This window comes from Rhinatrema bivittatum, chromosome 6, assembly GCF_901001135.1.
Source record: "Rhinatrema bivittatum chromosome 6, aRhiBiv1.1, whole genome shotgun sequence".
Taxonomy (NCBI): domain Eukaryota; kingdom Metazoa; phylum Chordata; class Amphibia; order Gymnophiona; family Rhinatrematidae; genus Rhinatrema; species Rhinatrema bivittatum.
In genome coordinates, this window is record NC_042620.1 from 112,368,099 (window position 1) to 112,386,123 (window position 18,025).

An 18,025-nucleotide genomic window follows, 5' to 3' on the forward strand; every position below is an offset into this window, starting at 1 on the left:
CACAGATATTGGTGGGGATCGCCTTGGTTTTTCGGGTGGAGAGGGTGTTAAGGGCTCCTCTATCCGTGTCTTCTTCACAAGCGGCTCGATAGAAACCGAGGCAGATGCCGTGTCTGTGCTGGCACTGGGAGTCGACTCGCGTTGGTGCTTCCCTCAGTACTCGGTTTAGTCTTTCTCCAGCACAGAGGTAGATGTTGTAGATGCCTTAGATGGAGTCGGTGATGGATGGTCAATGCTGCCCTGGTGCTCCTGGTGAGGTTTGATGACTAATTTCTTCGATGCGCCTGCCGGTAATGATGCGAGCCCGCCTACCCTTCGGAGTCATCTGGGCACAACTTGGGCAGCAAGACACGTCGTGTAATGAGCCGAGGCACAGCACACAGACATCATGTGGGTCGGTAATCGACATGGTTCGGGGGCACTCCGGACATTTTCTGAAACCTGTTGCCATAATGGCAGAGGTTGAGGCCCAAAAATGGTCGATGGCCTGAGGACACCAAAAGAGGTGGGAGCGGGAACCAACCGAGGATAGTGAACTTTACTCATCGAGCGATGGAAAAAAACTATCACGATGGCTAACCTCTATGAGGGAATCTTTTTTTTTTTTTTTTTTTTTAAAGTAAAATTTAATTTTATTCCATGAGGAAAATTGTGTGAGAAATTCTCACAGAGCTCCTAACCGCGAGGCAAACTGCAGAGCGGATAAAGAGAGACTGAAGGGAGATCCCTGTGGCTGCAGGGAGCATGGCATGCTCAGTGTGCCAGTCAAAAGTTCTAGAAACTTTGACAAAGTTTTCTGTGATAGGGCTCTGTCCAGTGATGTCATCCACGTGAGGACTACCATCCTGCTTGTCCCGGGAGAAACTCAGTAATGCGCTTCAAGAGAAAGCTAAATCAATGGAAATGTTTAAGAAAAGATTAGATGTTTCAAGGGAACAATTAGAACATTAAGTATAATAATCTGCTTAAACTTTAGTTATTGATTTATAGAAGTAGTCATGAAAGCAAATCTTCCACTATAAAAAAAAAAAAAAGAGATGTAACTAAGCATTTTTGGGTTTTTTTTTTTTTGCCTTCTCATGGATCATCACTAACAAATGACAGCTAAAATAAAATAAGGCCAAATCTGATGGATTTTTGGTATTTCATTCATATTCATTTATTAAGCCTGTTACTTGCCAGTATACAAAAGTACTCTCAGAGAGATACAACCAATACTCCTGGGGGAAAACTGCGCAATGCAGAATTTTCACAGAATTCCCCACTCCCACAGATTTTTGTCCTTACCGCACAGAATTTGGCGGGGGGGTGGGGAGGCAATTGTTAAAATATCTACCCAGGCAGCCAGAAGAGGCAGGAAGTGACTGCATGGGCCAGCGGCGGATTCACGATGTCACACCGGCCCGGGTATTCGCCGCCCAGGCCGGCCCAGGACACATCACGTGGTCTGTCGAGTGCGGCTCCGTCACGGCCACGCATGGCAGACCACGTGACTGGAGCGACCAGCCCACCGGGGGATGCCCGATCCCCCGGTAGGCCAATCCACCCCTGGCATGGGCCCATGGGGGCATAAGAGAAAGGCAGCGTGTACAGCGTGCAACTGTGGGGTGTGGGGGTTTTTTGGTTTGTTTTTTTTTTTTTTAATTTTGCAGTTTGCTGCTGCTTGATAAGGCACATCTAAATCCCTCCTTTCCCCAGGTTTGTGGAAGGCTTCCAGAGCCTCTCTGATCTTCCCCCTCCTCTTCCCTGGCTGCCTAATTCAACTCATAGCCTGCAGGGTGAGGTGCTAGTCGCAGGCTGGCTTGCTAGGAGATGTGTGGCTTTTTTTTTTTTCTCCCTTTTCTTCTGGAGCCCTGGGGAGGGAGGTGGTGGAAAATGAAAAAGCTGTTGAGGTTGTTGAACCTGGAAGTGGGAAAGAAGTGTCTGGGGGTTAAACCAGAAAGGAGAGAGAGCTGGGATTGGAGGGATTGAACTAGAGAAGCAAAGAGCTGGGGGGAGGGGGGGGGGAAAGAGAGGTCAGAACCAGAGAGGGGGGAGAAAAAGCCGGAGAGAAAGGCTGTATCTTTCTATTGCTGGAACTGCTGCTTAAAATGTTTTAAATTGTTTCAGAGGAATAATTTTTCTTTGCTATTTTACATTTATTACTTGAACAGTGAGTATATTAACAAATGTCTTCAGAATGTTTCAGATTTTTTAATTTTTTGCACAGAATTCCCCCAGGAGTAAACAAGCAGGAAATAAATAAGCCTTCAATTACCCTATATTACCAAAGTATATAAACCCATAACTGCCATTTTATTTACAGAAAAAACAAATTGGTCAACTAGACCAAAATGTGTTATTTCAAAGTATGTGTTATACCAAAGTATGTACGGACTTAAAATATGAATGTTACTTTTGTAAACCATTGTGATCTTCACTTGGAATGACTATATATAAACTAACTAAAATAAATAGTGAAAAATTCCAAGCCAGACCCAACGTTAACTGATAACAAAACAAAGGTAAAAATTATTGGATTGAAAGAAACTTGAAATCCTTTGTATCATACCTGCCCTGTACTACCCTCTGAATAGTGTTGCTCATACAGCTGTTGCTGACATCTTTCTTGTTCCAAAGTTTCACTGATAAGCCGTGCTACTTCACTTTGTGCTCCTGGTTTTTCACGTCCAATTAAAAACCTAAAGCAGAGAAAAATAAAATAGTACTTTTGTGATGATATGCTCGGTGTAACAGATGTCAAGTTGTCAGAGGCCAGCACAGTCTATAATCATTGTTTGGCTACATTACCACCATACTTGAGAAGGATTTCTGCTGTTATCCTTGGTTCTTTTCCAAATTAACCCCTTGGTCTGTCTTTCTATATTGAGATATACACATACACACAACACGCCTTTCAAGTCTTCATGCCCTTGTTCATTTTTAACATTGTGTAGGTAGGGCTCAATAGGGATAGCCCTGCTGCATCATGAAAGTGGCTAGTATAGGAGACAGGGTGGCTCTATGAGAACCTCTGCTGGTGGGAAGGCTGCCTAGCAGCCAGGATCGTGACACCAGGTATGGAGAGCAGGAGATTTTTAATCAGATTTAATTATTTGATGTTTCTACTGTTTTGAAATGTTTTATTGGTGTTTTGGGAAATATTGAAACATTTGAGGGTTGTTTGGGGTTGTTTTTTTTTTTTTTTTTTAATTATTGGATGTTTGTCAGCTGTTTTAACATTTTTTTTTTATAAGTATGTTTTTTTTCAACATCCTATACATAAACAATAGGAAAATTAGGTTCTTACCTTTGCTAATTTTCGTTCCTGTAGTACCAAGGATCAGTCCAGACTGCTGGGTTATGCCTCCTGTCCAGCAGATGGAGTCAGAGAGAAAACTGAAAGCACCCCCTAGATATACTGGTGTGCCACCTGCGATCCCTCAGTATATGTGATATCAAAGCAGAAATAAGTAATTGACCACTTCAGACAACTTCCTCAAAAATTTCCTGTACCCCTTGTAATTTTGTAGGCATGTAGGCACTTAAAGACTAGATCAAACAGAAACTTCCTGGACAACATAGAAGACCAGGTAGAACTAATACAACACAAATAGTGTAAAAGACAAACTGAGGAATTACAACTTACCCTTAAAAACTGGTCCGAACGTAGCGAACACAATCTGCCAAGGAAGGACCGTGGAATATGAGAAGACGAGCGGACTCCCAGAACCGTGGGCGGGCGTCTGGACTGATCCTTGGTACTACAGGAACGAAAATTAGCAAAGGTAAGAACCTAATTTTCCTTTCCCTGTACGTACCAGGATCAGTCCAGACTGCTGGGATGTACCCGAGCCGCCTGAACTGGGGTGGGACCCTGAGAGTCCCGCTTGAATCACGCTGCTCCCAAACGACTGAGCGGACGGACCACGGACATCCAACCGATAATGCCGGGAAAATGTATACCATGATTACCAAGTGGCCGCCCTGCAGATCTCTTGACTAGAGACCAATTGACGTTTTTCCGCCCACGAAGTCGCCTGAGAACGCAAAGAATGAGCCGTAAGCCCATCTGGAACCGGTGTACCGCAACCAATATACATGGACGCGATAGCGCCCTTCAACCAGCGGCGATAATAGACTTGGACGCCTGAAGCCCCTTCTTGGGCCCATTCCACAAGACAAACAGGTGGTCTGACCTACTAAAGTCGTTGATAACCTCCAGATAACGCAGAAGGACCCGACGGACGTCCAAACGCCTCAGGTCTTTGCCTGGAGCCGACTGGAGCTCCTCTTCCGAGAAAGAGGGCAAATCAACCGTCTGGTTAACATGGAACGAAGAAACCACCTTAGGTAAGAAGGAGGGTATGGTCTGTAAGGAGACTCCCGACGTGGAAACATGCTAGAATGGTGCTCTGCAGGAAAGAGCTTGCAGCTCAGAAACACGACGGACCGAGGAGATGGCCACTAGGAAAACCATCTCGAGAGGTAGGTCCGTCAAGGAAGCCATCCTGATAGGCTCAAACGTGCCGCACACAGGCCACGGAGTACCAAGCTCAAGTTCCAGGAAGGACAAGGAACACGCACCAGAGGTCGCCAATTCCGACCACCTCTCAAAACAAAACCGCACAACAGCAGGGTGACTCGCAAGAGAAAACCCCTCGACCTTGCCTCTCAAGTAACCTAACGCCGCAACCTGAACTCAGAGCGAATTGTACGCCAACCCCTTCTGCAGGCCATCGTGCAGAAACAAAGGAATGTGACCCACAGACGAATGACGGGGCGCAACAGGTAGCGCAGCGCACCAAACGTGGAAATCTTCCAAAGACCTTCGCGCCTGAGGGAGAGTTGAAACAACCGCGTCTGAATAGCCTCTCTACCTCAACTGTTTCCGCTGATAAGCCAGGCCGCCAGCCCAAAGTGATCCGCCAGATCGAAAACACCGGGCCCTGACGGAGAAGATTTGGAAGATGCCCCAGCCGTAGTGGACCGTCGACCGGCAGGTTGACGAAACCGCAAACCACGGACGGCGCGGCCATTCCAGAGGTACAAGAATCACCAGGCCTTGGTGATACTCTATGCGCCGCAACACCTTTCCGACCAGAGGCCATGGAGGAAAACACGTAAAGAAGAAACTGACGGGGCCACGGAAGCACCAACGTGTCCACTCCTTCTGACCCGTGTTCCTGCCTTCGGCCGAAGAAACGCACCGCTTTCGCATTTAGTCTGGTCGCCATCAGATCCAAGCATGGGGTCCCCCAACGCTGGGCGATGAGGTGCATCGCTTCCGCCGACAGCTCCCATATTCCGGGATCTAGATGCCGACGACTGAGAGAATCCGCCTGCCCGTTGTCCACGCCGGCAATGTGAGTGGCCGCTATGCTCGACAAGTGCCGCCCCTGTCGATTTACTTACGCCACTGTAGTCGCATTGTCCACCAGAATCCGGACCGCTCGGTCGTGGACGATCGGGAAGAGGCGGCGTAAGGCCAGAAGCACCGCTCTGGTCTCCAGGCGATGATGGACCAAGTGGACTGGAGCGCTGTCCACGCACCCTGGACTGCTCGGGCCTGACAGAACGCCCCCCCCCCAGGCCGATAGGCTGGCATCCGTCGTCACCACAATCCAAGACGGAGACTCCAGGTCCGCACCCTGCAGGAGAAGACCGGGAGTTAGCCACCTGGAAGGAGTGGAGTGGGCCGGGTCCAGCCAGGGCAGTTCCAGGCCGTAAACCTTGGACCTGAGATCCCAACGAGAAAGCAATGCGAGAAAGCAATGCTGCATTTGCGCAAAAGTCCACTGCACTAACTCCGCAGTAGACTCCAAAGGACCAATGATCTTTAAATAATCCCAAGCCGTAGGAATGGGAAGGGCAATCAGGAGCCTCACCTGAGCCATGATTGAGCATGCGTTGATGTGGGAGAAACAACCTTGCCCTTTAGGGTATTGAAGCGAGCGTCCAAAAATTCCAACTGTTGGGTCGTCTCGAGTCAACTCGTCGCGAGGCTGACCACCCAACCCAACAACTGAAGTTGCCGCACCACCAAGGAACCGCCCGATAGCAAGAGTCTCGCGACTTCGTCCGGAGGAAGCAATCGTCGAGATAGGGATGCACTAGAACCCCTTGCCGACTGAGAGAGGCCGCAACCTCTACGAGAACCTTGGTGAATACCTGAGGAGCGGTCGTCAGCCCGAATGGAAGGGCACAAAATTGGCCATGACGTCCCAACACCATGAACCACAAGTACCTCAGATGCCGCTCTCGGATACCGATGTGAAGATACGCCTCGGCCAGGGCCAAGAAGCCAAAAGTCTCCCCTGTAAACGGCCGCAATAACCGACCGTAGCGTTTCCATCCGAAAACGAGGCACGCGTAAGGCCTTGATCACCCCCTTTGAGATCCAAGATCGGTCTGAAGGTGCCCTCCTTCTTGGGAACCAGAAAGTATATGGAATACCGACCTGTCTTGATGTCGTCCGGTGGGACCGGGACCACTGAAGTACAGCTTGCTGCTTCTCCGGGGGCCCGCACAGCGATGTTATGAAGAGATCCCGGCGTGAACGTGCAAAATCCAACTCGTAACCTCGCCGAGTCACGTCTTGCCCTCATAGATCCGAAGTTATTTGGACCCACTCCTCCCAAAGACGGGACAGCTGATCTCCGGTTAAAGGAACGGAGGAGCGGGACTGCGCGGCTTCAATGAGCGGGCTTGCCGGCAGAAATCCTTGCGAGGCACCTCTCCGCGGAGGCCGCCTACCATGAAAGGAAGAAGACCAGGACTGGGACGTCATGGGTTGCTGCATCTGGGGAAGAAATCACCCATACCCGTACGGAAACGCCGTTGACCCAGAAACCGAGCCCTGGTATTCCCAGAGGGCCGAAACCGATGGGGCTTGTCCTCGGGCAATTTGTAAACCTATTTATCTCCCAGGTCCTTAATAATCTGATCTAGTTCCTCACCGAATAACAACTTGCCCTTAAGAGGGGAAGGAGCCCAACCTGGCCTTGGAGGAGGCGTCTGCCAACCAACGACGGAGCCACAACAACCGCCGCACTGAAACTGTAGAGGACATAATTCTCGCTGAAGTGCGCAGCAATCATATAAAACATCCGCTGCGTATGCGACCGGCGCTTCAATACAATTTTGCCCGCTCCGCCACAGCCGGAGGGAGCTCCTGCGCGGTCAAGGCTGTTGGACCCAGCGCAGGATGGCCCTCTGGACGAGACTGCTGCACGCGGCTGCTCGTACCCCCAAGGCCGCCACGTCAAAAATGCGTTTCAATAAGGCCTCCAACCTAGGGTCCTGGAGATCCTGCAAGGCTATTCCCCCCGTAACCGGACTAGCCATATGTTTGACCACAGCCGTGATCGCTGAATGCACCGTGGGCATCTGGAACAGATCCAAATATACCGCGGTCACGATTACAAATTTTTTTTTTTTTTTTTTTTTTAATTTATGGCCCTGTTCATCCGCAGGGAAGCCTCCGGTAATTCCCATTCCCTAGAAAAAATTTAAAAAACCTTGGGATGTAAAGGGAAAATCGGGGGGCCCTAAGGCTGGCCATAGCAATATCCCCCGTGGAGGTAGCAACATTGGAAGGTGGAGCAGGCAGCTCCCGCCCTTGCAGGACATGGAGGATGAGGGACTTAACTCATCCTTCCCAAATAAATGTAGCACCTGGGGGCATCCCTTCTAAGACCTCTAGGTCGTCCGCTGCATGCAACGCTGGTGCCCCCCCTGGAGGGCCCGGAGCGGCTACTGAGTCCCCCGCACTCCCGGCCCCCCCCCTCGGGCGGGTGGCCTGCGTCTCTGTAGATCCCCGCCCCCAGCGGGGTCTCCTGTCCTGGGAGTCTTCGGGGGAGAGGGACCTGCTGCTTCCCCACCAGATTCTGCCTGCAGTAGAGCTTTGTGCTTTAGGAGCACACAGACAGACGAAAACAGCACCGACCTTTTTTTTTTTTTTTTTTTTTTTTTAATTCAACTTATGTGAGCCCGGGAGAAGGGGGGGCTCCGAAATCCCCCAAATCGCCCCGTGGGCGCGGGCTGAGGTCGGGAAGGGAAGGGGGAGGAGAGGTTTCCTCCTCTGCAGCCGAGTGATCCGCCTGCCTCGCGGCCAAGATGGCCGCCGCTCACCTCCCCGAAGGAGGAGGGGCCGGAGGATGGCTGCTCGGAGCTGTGCTAAGCTGCGGCATCGGCGGCAGAGAAGAATCGCTGCGGGCAGCGCTCGACCCCCGGGAAGGTCCCCCGCCCCCGGGAAGACAGTGGGAGCAGAGACCCTCCCGGGAGAGTCGCGCCCCCGCCCCCCCACAGACCGTGCAGGCCGAAGAACGCTGCATCGCGGCGGCAGAGGAGCTGCCAGAAAAGCGCGCCAAAAAAGAAGGTAAGTAAATTGTACCAGAGAACTGCGCCGGGTGACCCAGCCACCCCTTCCGCCGTCCGTAGAGGCACTGGCAGGCCGGGGCTAAGCAACAAACCAGCTCACTGCCTGTCACCAACAGGCCTTAAATGGCTCAAACACTTTTTTGTCTTTTTTTTTTTTTTTTCAACTTTGCTCTCCTTCTAAACCCCCTTCAGGGCTAGGACCCTGGAAAATGGGGGGAGGGTGACCGGCCCACCGGTAAACTCTCCCCCAGCCTCATGGACACTCTAAGCCGGGGAAAATAAGAGGGCAAGCCCTCTGTGCCTGCCACACTCTAAGCTCCTGCGCTGCCAGGGAGAGAGAGAGAGAAACAGACAGTCTAACAAGAATAACACAACAAGAGAGAGAAGAAACCACTTGATCCGGTCCTAAGTATAACTAGCGTACTATAATAATTGGTTTCCCAGTACTGACAAACTGACCAGGCCAGGACCGCAGGTTATGCCTCTCAATCTGCTGGAGTCAGAGATAATACTGAGGGATCGCAGGTGGCACACCAGTATATCTAGGGGGTGCTTTCAGTTTTCTCTCTGACTCCATCTGCTGGACAGGAGGCATAACCCAGCAGTCTGGACTGATCCTGGTACGTACAGGGAACTATAGGCTATAACAGATACTAAGTTTTCAGAGCATTCTACATGTACTGCACCAACAGCAGTAAGACTTAAAAGCGAAATAAACATTTAAACAGCTCTCACCTAGATACAAGATACAAATAACAGATTACTCCCGTATAGCCAACACAAAGAGCAAGAATATTGCTTCTGTTATCTTATAATATACCTTAAAACCTCCTCCGACCCTCTCCCACCACCTGGATCTTATACATACATCAATTACTATTTTGGAAAGAACGATAAGTGCAAGTCATATTTCCATTTAACCAAATCACAATTGTTTCATGTTTCAGTATCAGTTTTGGGGTACTTCTTCCATAAACAAGTGATTTCAAATTTCATCTTGTTTTATTTGTATGCCATAAGTCTACTCATGTGGTACACCCTCTCTATCAGAATACACACTTGCTCCTGGGTTGGTGTGAGATCTTTTCTCCAGAAACATGCCAATTCACATCTAGCTGCAATCACCACCTGTCTCAGCAAGGATATCAAATAAGAATTGAGATCTAATACAGGTATATTCAGCAATAAGAACTTCAGGTCTTTTGGAACCTGCATTCCTGTCATTCTATATATATAATGTTCAATATTCTACCCCATTACAAAAACCACCTCCGGACATTCCTACCAGATATGAAAAAAGGTTCCCCTCTGACCACACTTCCTCCAGCAGTTTTCTTCTACTAAGGATAAAATTTGTGTAAACATTCCGGGGTTAAGTACTAAAGATACAATATTTTATAACCATTCTCATCAATATTAGATATAGAGCTTTTCCTCGTGTATAGATAAATATCCCTCATTCTTTCATCCAAAGTTTGTCCCAGATCCCTTTCCTATGATATTAGGTGCTTGGGTTTATTTTGCAAGTCAGCATTCAAGAGGGCATAAATCCTAGAAATAGCTCGAGATACCTCAGCATTTTTACAGTACCCCTCAAACTAGACTTGCCTTTTACTACGTTACTCAACTTCCTTTCGTTTCACAAAATGTGAAAGCTGTAGATAATGACTTCATCTGGAAAAGAAAAGATTTGTTGTAACTCAGAAAAAGGCATTACTCCCTTACCATCCCAGATTTGTTCCAACCTAGCGCCCTCATAGTGGTTCCTGGTCCAAATTCCCTATTGTAGTGGAAAGAAGGAGGATAGTAATAATTCCTCTCTCCTAACAGAAAGTGTTTCCATTTACCCATACCTCAAGAGTCAAAGTGGAAGTAGGTGGGACCATTTCCAAGGTACTTCCACTTTTCTAGGTATCTAACTAAAGGAGTACTTCCAAAGGCACCCTTCATCAAGGAACCTCCTGTTTCCTATGCCAATCAATTACTACCCACATCTGAGTGGCCACATAGTACCACTGAAGACAAAGGACTCCCAATACTCCCCTACGTTTTGGTTGATTGAGAATTCTACCTGCTACTCTGGGTGGTCTTTTCCACAAAGCTAAATAGTTTTTTGTGCCACAAAAAGATGTGTCATATTTTTTTCAAACACTAACAGAACCTTAGTAAGATTCTTTTTTTATAACTACAATTTATCCCATCCAGGAAAGATCCCCTCTATCTCCTCTAAGCAGGTCCTGTGATATCCCTTTTACTAGGCCATCTTAATTCAAAGAGAATAAGTGCTTCAGTTTTGCCCCAATGAGCACCCCAAGATATTTCACCCCTCCCTCACAACTTTAAAAGGGGGGGGGGAGATCTATTTTTAACCTCTGCCATTTGTTCAGGAGATACCAAAATACTCAAAACCTCCAATTTCTCCTCAATCTTATAACCTAACATCTCACCAAACCATACCAGCTCCCTCATCAAGGAATCTAGTGACTCCGCCGGTTCTGCCACTGCAAAGAGGATTTTATCTGCAAATACTAAATTTTAATTCACTTTCTCCTACTTTAAAGCCCCAGGATCATTTCAAGTCCTCTAATCCTTTCAGCTAGGGGTTCTAAATACAGGGCAAATAGTAGTAGTAATAACTGGCATCCATGCCTTGTGTCCCTGCATAACAGAAATGGTGAAGAATATCCTTCATTTATCTTAATACAAACGGAGGGACCCATATACAATTTCCTAATCCCTGTCAAAAAGTTCCACTCAGGCCCATTTTTCCCAGCACTGTAAAAGGAACCCCCAATGTATCATATCGAACGCTTTTTCAGCATCTATCAGTAAAATAGATGGTATATGCTTATTCCTGGCTTCACCAATGCAGTTAGCCCCACCATACCGGAGTCTGCCACTATCTGTGTATCTTGAATTAAACATGAAGACCAACAGTTTGATAGTGGATTCTATTACCCTATAAAATTTAGCAATAAATCCATCCACCCCTGGCGCTTTACCCGGCTTTATCTAACAACCTGCTCCACCCTTAAACTGTGATCTCCTTATTTAATCATTCTTGCCTTTTCTCCAACCATGGAAATCACACTTCTGCCAAATAGGATGATTCTATCACTCGTAATAGATGCATCTGATGCATACATTTCCCCATAAAATGGGGAAATCCATTCACTAATTCTTTTGGCTATCATATACTGGCTTAGCATGTCTATCCTTAATTTTTATTTGATTTTGGGTCTCTCTCCCTTAACTTTCTGGCCAGTAATCTGCCAGCTTTATTTCCAAATTCAAAATACTCTTGTTTTGCCTTGTCCATTTGATGGGAACTCTCTACTAAATCCAGAGCCTGTTGATCCTCTCGAAGGGATTTCAGTTGTACCAATAGCTGTATGGAAGGAGACCTCGTATTTTAATTCCAATTGTGCTATCCTCTGCATTAAATTAATCCTATTTTTTCTTTTTACATGGGATGCTTATAAGATAAGTTTCCCCCTCCTTACTGCCTTTTTGCAGTTCCACAATGTGACTGGAGACACCTCCTGTCATTAATATGTAAGTAATCCTAAATATCCACATTTAATTGTTCACAAAATCCCTGCTCACTCAAGAGGCTCTCATTCAGTTTCCATCATCACTTTCGTAAGTACCGCCCCCTACCAGCAAAATTGAGATCCAAATGAGCAAATTATCAAACCTTATTACTGACCTAATACCTACATCTATAACTTAAGTAAAGATTTATCCATCAGGAAACAATTCTGGAGTATACATTATGAGCATTAGAATAGAATGTAGAGTTGTGCATTGTAGGATTACACAACCACCATTTGTTAGGTTAAAATCCCTTCCAATAATATGGCCCTCTGCCCACTCTGAGAACCTTAGAAATGGAACCTAAAAAGGATCCTTGTGCTGAATTTGGTACATAGTTATTCATAAAGTGAATATTTACTTATTCAATCTCATTTTGATGATACCTTCTAAGCTCCTGATGAGATATTTGACATCCAAGACGAGATCTTTCCAAAGTATCCCCACTTCACAATATTTATTCTTCTCAGTAGCTGAAGGAATACACTGTTGGGGATAATGTCTGGAAATCAAATGCTCATGTCTTTTTCGCAGATGTGTCTCTTGGCAGAAACAGATATCCACCTTCAACTGAGTTGCTTCTTTGAATAAAAGTTTCCTTTCATTAGGGGTACTCAGCCCCTTAGTATTCAAAGTATTCTGTAGCGGGCCCCACCCTCTGGAACAAGCTTCCCCCCCATCTCAGACTGGAACCCTCCCTCCACTCTTTCAAAAAGAAATTAAAAACCTGGTTATACCTAAACACCTACCAACACCCCACCTAACCCACCCCCCCTTTAACACCCTCCACCTCCCCTGCTCAAATGTTTATACTGGATACATGTGCCCCCTCAAGACTCTTTGCCACTCGTTTATTTAAAGCTCGTTCCCTAAATTTTTATTACATTGTATACTTCGTTCCAACCAATTTTTGTTAAATGCAAAATTTTTGTTACATTGAATACGTAGTTCCAACCAGTTTTTGTTAAATGTAAAATAGTACGACCCTTGTCATACTATTCCAATTGTTATGTGAACCGATGTGATGTACGCCAACGAATGTCGGTATATAAAAGCAAATGAATAAATAAATAAAATAAAGAGAATTTTTAAATTATGCATTTCCCAAAAGTACCTTGAGAGAGAGAGAGAGAGAGAGAGAGAGAGAGAGAGAGAGAGAGAAAGAGAGAGAGAGAGAGAAGACTCACCCCTAACCATTCCTCCCCAACCTATACCTCGCTTTCACAAATCTCCCCCAAGCTGCTCCCAAAACAGTGACCAATATACAAGACCTCCCAAGCACTCCCCTTCCAATATAATTCTCATTACCCCCACTCTCACCTCCCCCATGCTTGTTAAGCAACTTCTCCTCTCTGAGGAATGATGTAATCACTTTGAAGTCTCCAACTGATCCTGAACTCCACTCAATAACAAAAACAAATCAATGATAAAATATCCTCAATATAGATATTAAAGTAAATGCAGCCATAACCATAAACCGGCTGATAGTCTGAATAGAAACATCAAGTCCGCTGTTCTCTATTTTGTTGAAGATCTTCAGCTTCATTACAGATTGCATTCGGCATGCAGCCCTTCAAATGGTAGCATCTTTAGAAGATGAGGTGCCCCCATTTGGTACATACTGCCGCTTAGGGGGCCCATTCTTTGATGTGTTAGGGAAAGGAGCCTTATTCGGACTCATCTGCCGAATCAACAGACCCACCACACTCAAAATCTGTGCTGCCTCCTCTACCTTCTTGAGACCACCCCATTAACAGAAAAGCTTAGTCCAAAGGTGAAAAGCCACCCATACTTAATGTTTTCCTTACGAAGTGCTTGAAATATTTTTCTTAACAGTCTCCACATCTGAATGGTTATTGGAGATATGTCTTTAAATATTTTCAATGACCTTTCTATATAATTCTATTTTTCTCATTTGTGTCAGCAACTTTTTTTCATAGCGAATTTATGAAAGCATACCATTGTGTGCCTTGCTAGATTTTCTCTGGGTTGTGCAAGAGATTTGTGCGCTCTGTCCAACTCTATCATAGCAATTTGCCAATTCCTCATCCTGGCCCAAACCAAACATGCTGGTCACAACCTGCATACAATCCATAAACTCTGAGCCCTCTTGGCACCACTCTAATTCTCAAATTTCTCTACCTCCACTTATTTTCCAGATCCTTTAGGCATTCAGATAGCTCTGTTGAGGCCACTGTAAGCTCAGAGGCCACTAAACCAAGTTTGAAAACCCGCTCTAGTCAAAACTTTACATCTGTTGTTATGGCAGCCTACCTCCCTGACGCTCTCCATCACCTTATCTCCCTCATTTGGGCCCTCTTCAGTTGGCACATCACTCGAGATATACGAACAGTGCTTTAGATTGAAAGAGGAATGGAGAGAGGGAACGTATCGAGAGGTTCCCCGCGACCTCTCAGCGTCGATGGTTCTGATGCAGGAGTAGAAGGAGCAGAATTTGAAGAATCGAAAAATTTCTCCATCTTCTCAAGGCGTGCCCAATGGCCTTTGGGAGTCATCTGATAACACAGACGACACCCACGGATGTCGTGCAAGGCCACCAGGCAGAGGATGCAAACCTCATCTGGATCAGTGGTAGACATGGTCCATGGGCACTGAGGACACTGATGAAAACCGGTTGATGCCATGAGAAAACACTTGGCATGCGGTCGATGACTGGAATTGACCGCAAAGTTGAAAAAAAGGCAAGAATAACCTCCCACAGAGGACGCACCTACCGCGTAGGAGAACCAGAGGAAAACAGGGAAGACGACCCAATACTATCGAGAAAAAAAGAAAATAGGAGAGCTCCACGAACCGCGAAGCAACTGCACCACGGAAAAGAAGAGTGAAGGGGGACCTCGCGTGGATGCATGGATAGCGACATGATGGGCATGCTCAGTGTGCTGGTCAAATCTTCTAGAAACTCTGACAAAACCTTTCCGTGCCGGGCTCCATTGGATGATGTCACCCACATGTGAGGACTACCATCCTGATTGTCCTAGGAGAAGGTACATAAGCCCTTTGGGTTGCAGAGGAGACAGAATCCTCTTCTCGGAGAAAGAATATCACTTAGTCAACACTGATGGGCAAGAGTAGTCGCAAAGCCAATATGGATATTGTGCTCAGCAGGTATCAAAAAAGGTACTCCTCCCATGCAGGAGAAATCTTCATCTATTGCAGGGGAATGGATTCCCATGAAAGTGAATCCCTATATTGCAAGAGCCCCCCCCCCCCCCCCCCGAGTCTGGGAGAGTTCCCCACAGCACAGTAATGCAACGGTCAAGCGAGTAAGGAACAAAGTGGTCATCACTCAACAGCAAAGCCCACTTGGAGAATGAGGAGTGAAAACCCCCTTTCCCAGAGTAGAAAAATAAGGCGCCAAGAGAGAACCTAAGGTCACTTCTCAAAAGCTAAAAGCCAAACCTCCCATCCCCAAAGGGGAGGGAATGTGCAACAGTAAAATGGGTCATCCCCAATTCCAGAAAATCTCTATTATCCATACAAAAGAAGAGCACAGTCACCAGCCTATGAGGTTCCACTGGAGACATAACCAGTCACTAGTGGCCTGGCCCTGCCCATGGGGGGAGGGGGGGGGGAGTATCCAAACATTGCCACTTAAGTATCCACCCAAAATATGGAGTAAATAGGAGTGCATTCTCGCAGCTACATCCCAGTGCATTGGTAACTGTGGTGCACAAACCTGTGATGTCTTCCAAGAAAACACACACACACACACCCCCTAGAGGCCACCAAGAAACAATTGTGCATCTGCACCTAATGTCTGCTCTGCAATTGCAGTGCCATGCACCCATACTCCAAAGTGCAGATAGTGGCAAGTATGCACTAGATATCGTAACACCCATGGCCTGGACCGTCACAAAAATGCTGGTACCAGCAGCAGTGCACTAAGAGCAAACTGTGGAGAAGTGGTCCCATCCCCAACTATGCCACACTGCACTCCATGATGCCAGACAACGAAAAGTAACTGTTCGATGGTGGGAACAATGCCTAGGTCATCTACAGTATCCCACATACTCACCACCACATGAATGGCATCAATGGCAACAAAGTCATCCATGGCATCAGGGCACTCCACAGTGCCACCACTGTTGCTGGTATTTGGCGGCAACCATGGCACTCAAAAGGTCTGGATAACTCCCACCGGCAAAAACCGTGCATCTCCCATGGAGGCAGCAGCGTTCAGTGTTTGACAATGTTGCCCCTAGTGGACCAATGGCTCATAGTGCCAGATGGCCCTCAGCATTATAAGAACCCATGGCAATGATGGTGCTAAATGCGTCCATGACACACTACAGCGTCAAGAGCATCCACGGCGCTTGACAGCATCAGTGCCAGATGGAAAAGACAGCACCCATGATGCTCGATGGAACAGACTGTAACCCCGGAACTCTATGGCATCCATGATGTACCTCAGTGAATGTGGTGCTAGATGGTGTCGAAAGCATTGCTGTGCTTGACGGTATCCACGGTGCTCAACGGCATCACAGTAAGCATGGAAGATGTGGTAGGCCTGATTGTCAAACTGAAGAGCAGTAAATCACCAGGACCAGATGGTATACAACCTAGATTTCTGAAAGAACTACAAAAATGAAATTTCAGACCTATTTCAATTAATTTGTAACCTATAATTAAAATTATTCAATGTACCTGAAGATTGGAAGATGGCCAATGTAACCCCTATATTTAAAAAGGATCCAGGGGTGATCCAGGAAACTATAGATCAGTGAGCCTGACTTTAGTGCCCATAAAAATCATGGAAACTGTTATAAGGAATACAATCACAAAACATTTAGATAGACATGGTTTGATGGAACACAGCCAACATGAATTAACCCAAGGGAAGTCTTACCTCAAATCTCCTACATTTTTTTTGAAGGGGTGAACAAGCATGTGGACAAAGGTGAACCAGTAGATATGGTGTATTTGGATTTTCAGAAGTCAGACAAAGTCTCGCATGAGAGACTTCTAAGAAAACTAAAAAGTCACGGGATACGAGGTGATGTCCTTTTGTGGATTTCAATTTGGTTAAAAAACAGGAAACAGTAGAATTAAATGTTCAGTTTTCACACTGGAAAAAGGTAAACAGTGGCGTGCCTCAGGGATCTGTAATTGGACCAGTGCTTTTCAATATATTTATAAATGATCTGGAAAGGGGCAAGACGAACGAGGTGATCACATTTGCAGATGACACTAAATTATCCAGAGTAGTTAAATCTCAAGCAGATTGTGATGAATTGCAGGAGGACCTTGTGAGACTGGAAGATTGGGCTTCCGTATGGAAGATGAAATTTAACATGGACAAGTGCAAAGTGATGCATATAGGGAAAAATAACCCTTGCTGTAGTTACACAATGTTAGCTTATAACTTAGGAGATACACCTAGGAAAGATCTAGGCATCCTAGTGGATAATACATTGAAATAGTCTGCTCAGTGTGCTATGACTATCAAAAAAGCAAACAGAATGTTAGGAATTTAGGAAGGGAATGGCAAATAAAACACTGGATGACATAGTGCCTCTGTATCATTCCATGGTGAGACCACACCTTGAATACTGCATGCAATTCTGGTCACTTCATCTCAAAAAAGGATACAGCTGCACTGGAGAAAGTGCAGAGAAGGTTGACCAAAATAAGGGGCATGGAACAGCTGCCCTATGAGGAAAGGTTAAAGAAGTTAGGGCTCTTCAGTCTGGAAAAGAGACAACTGAGGGGGGATATGACAGAAGTCTACAAAATCATGAAAGGACTCCGTTTTTTACTCTCAGATAGCAAATGTTGCTTACCTGTAACAGGTGTTCTCACAGGTCAGCAGGATGTTAGTCCTCAGATATGGGTGACATCACAGGATGGAGCCCAATCACGGAACACTTTTGTCAAAGTTTCTAGAACTTTGACTGGCCCCTGGGCATGCCCAGCATGGCACTAACCCTGCAGCCAGCAAGGGTCCCTCTTCAGTCTTATTTAAAAGCTACAGGCAGTGCCGAAAAAGAAAATAAAACAAACCCAACACCGCGGGGTGGCGGGCGGGTTTCGTGAGGACTAACATCCT

The 18,025-nt window shown here is 46.4% G+C and overlaps 1 protein-coding gene across 1 annotated transcript in view; it reads right to left on the reverse strand.

Annotated features, from left to right (window-relative positions):
- LOC115093677 (neurabin-1-like) overlaps nucleotides 1-18,025 on the reverse strand; it is a 476,950-nt gene that overhangs the window by 299,969 nt on the left and 158,956 nt on the right. Inside the window, exon 6 of the mRNA XM_029605797.1 lies at nucleotides 2,552-2,681. Within this exon, the coding sequence (XP_029461657.1) occupies nucleotides 2,552-2,681 (130 nt within the window). The remainder of the gene's footprint in view (nucleotides 1-2,551; nucleotides 2,682-18,025) is intronic.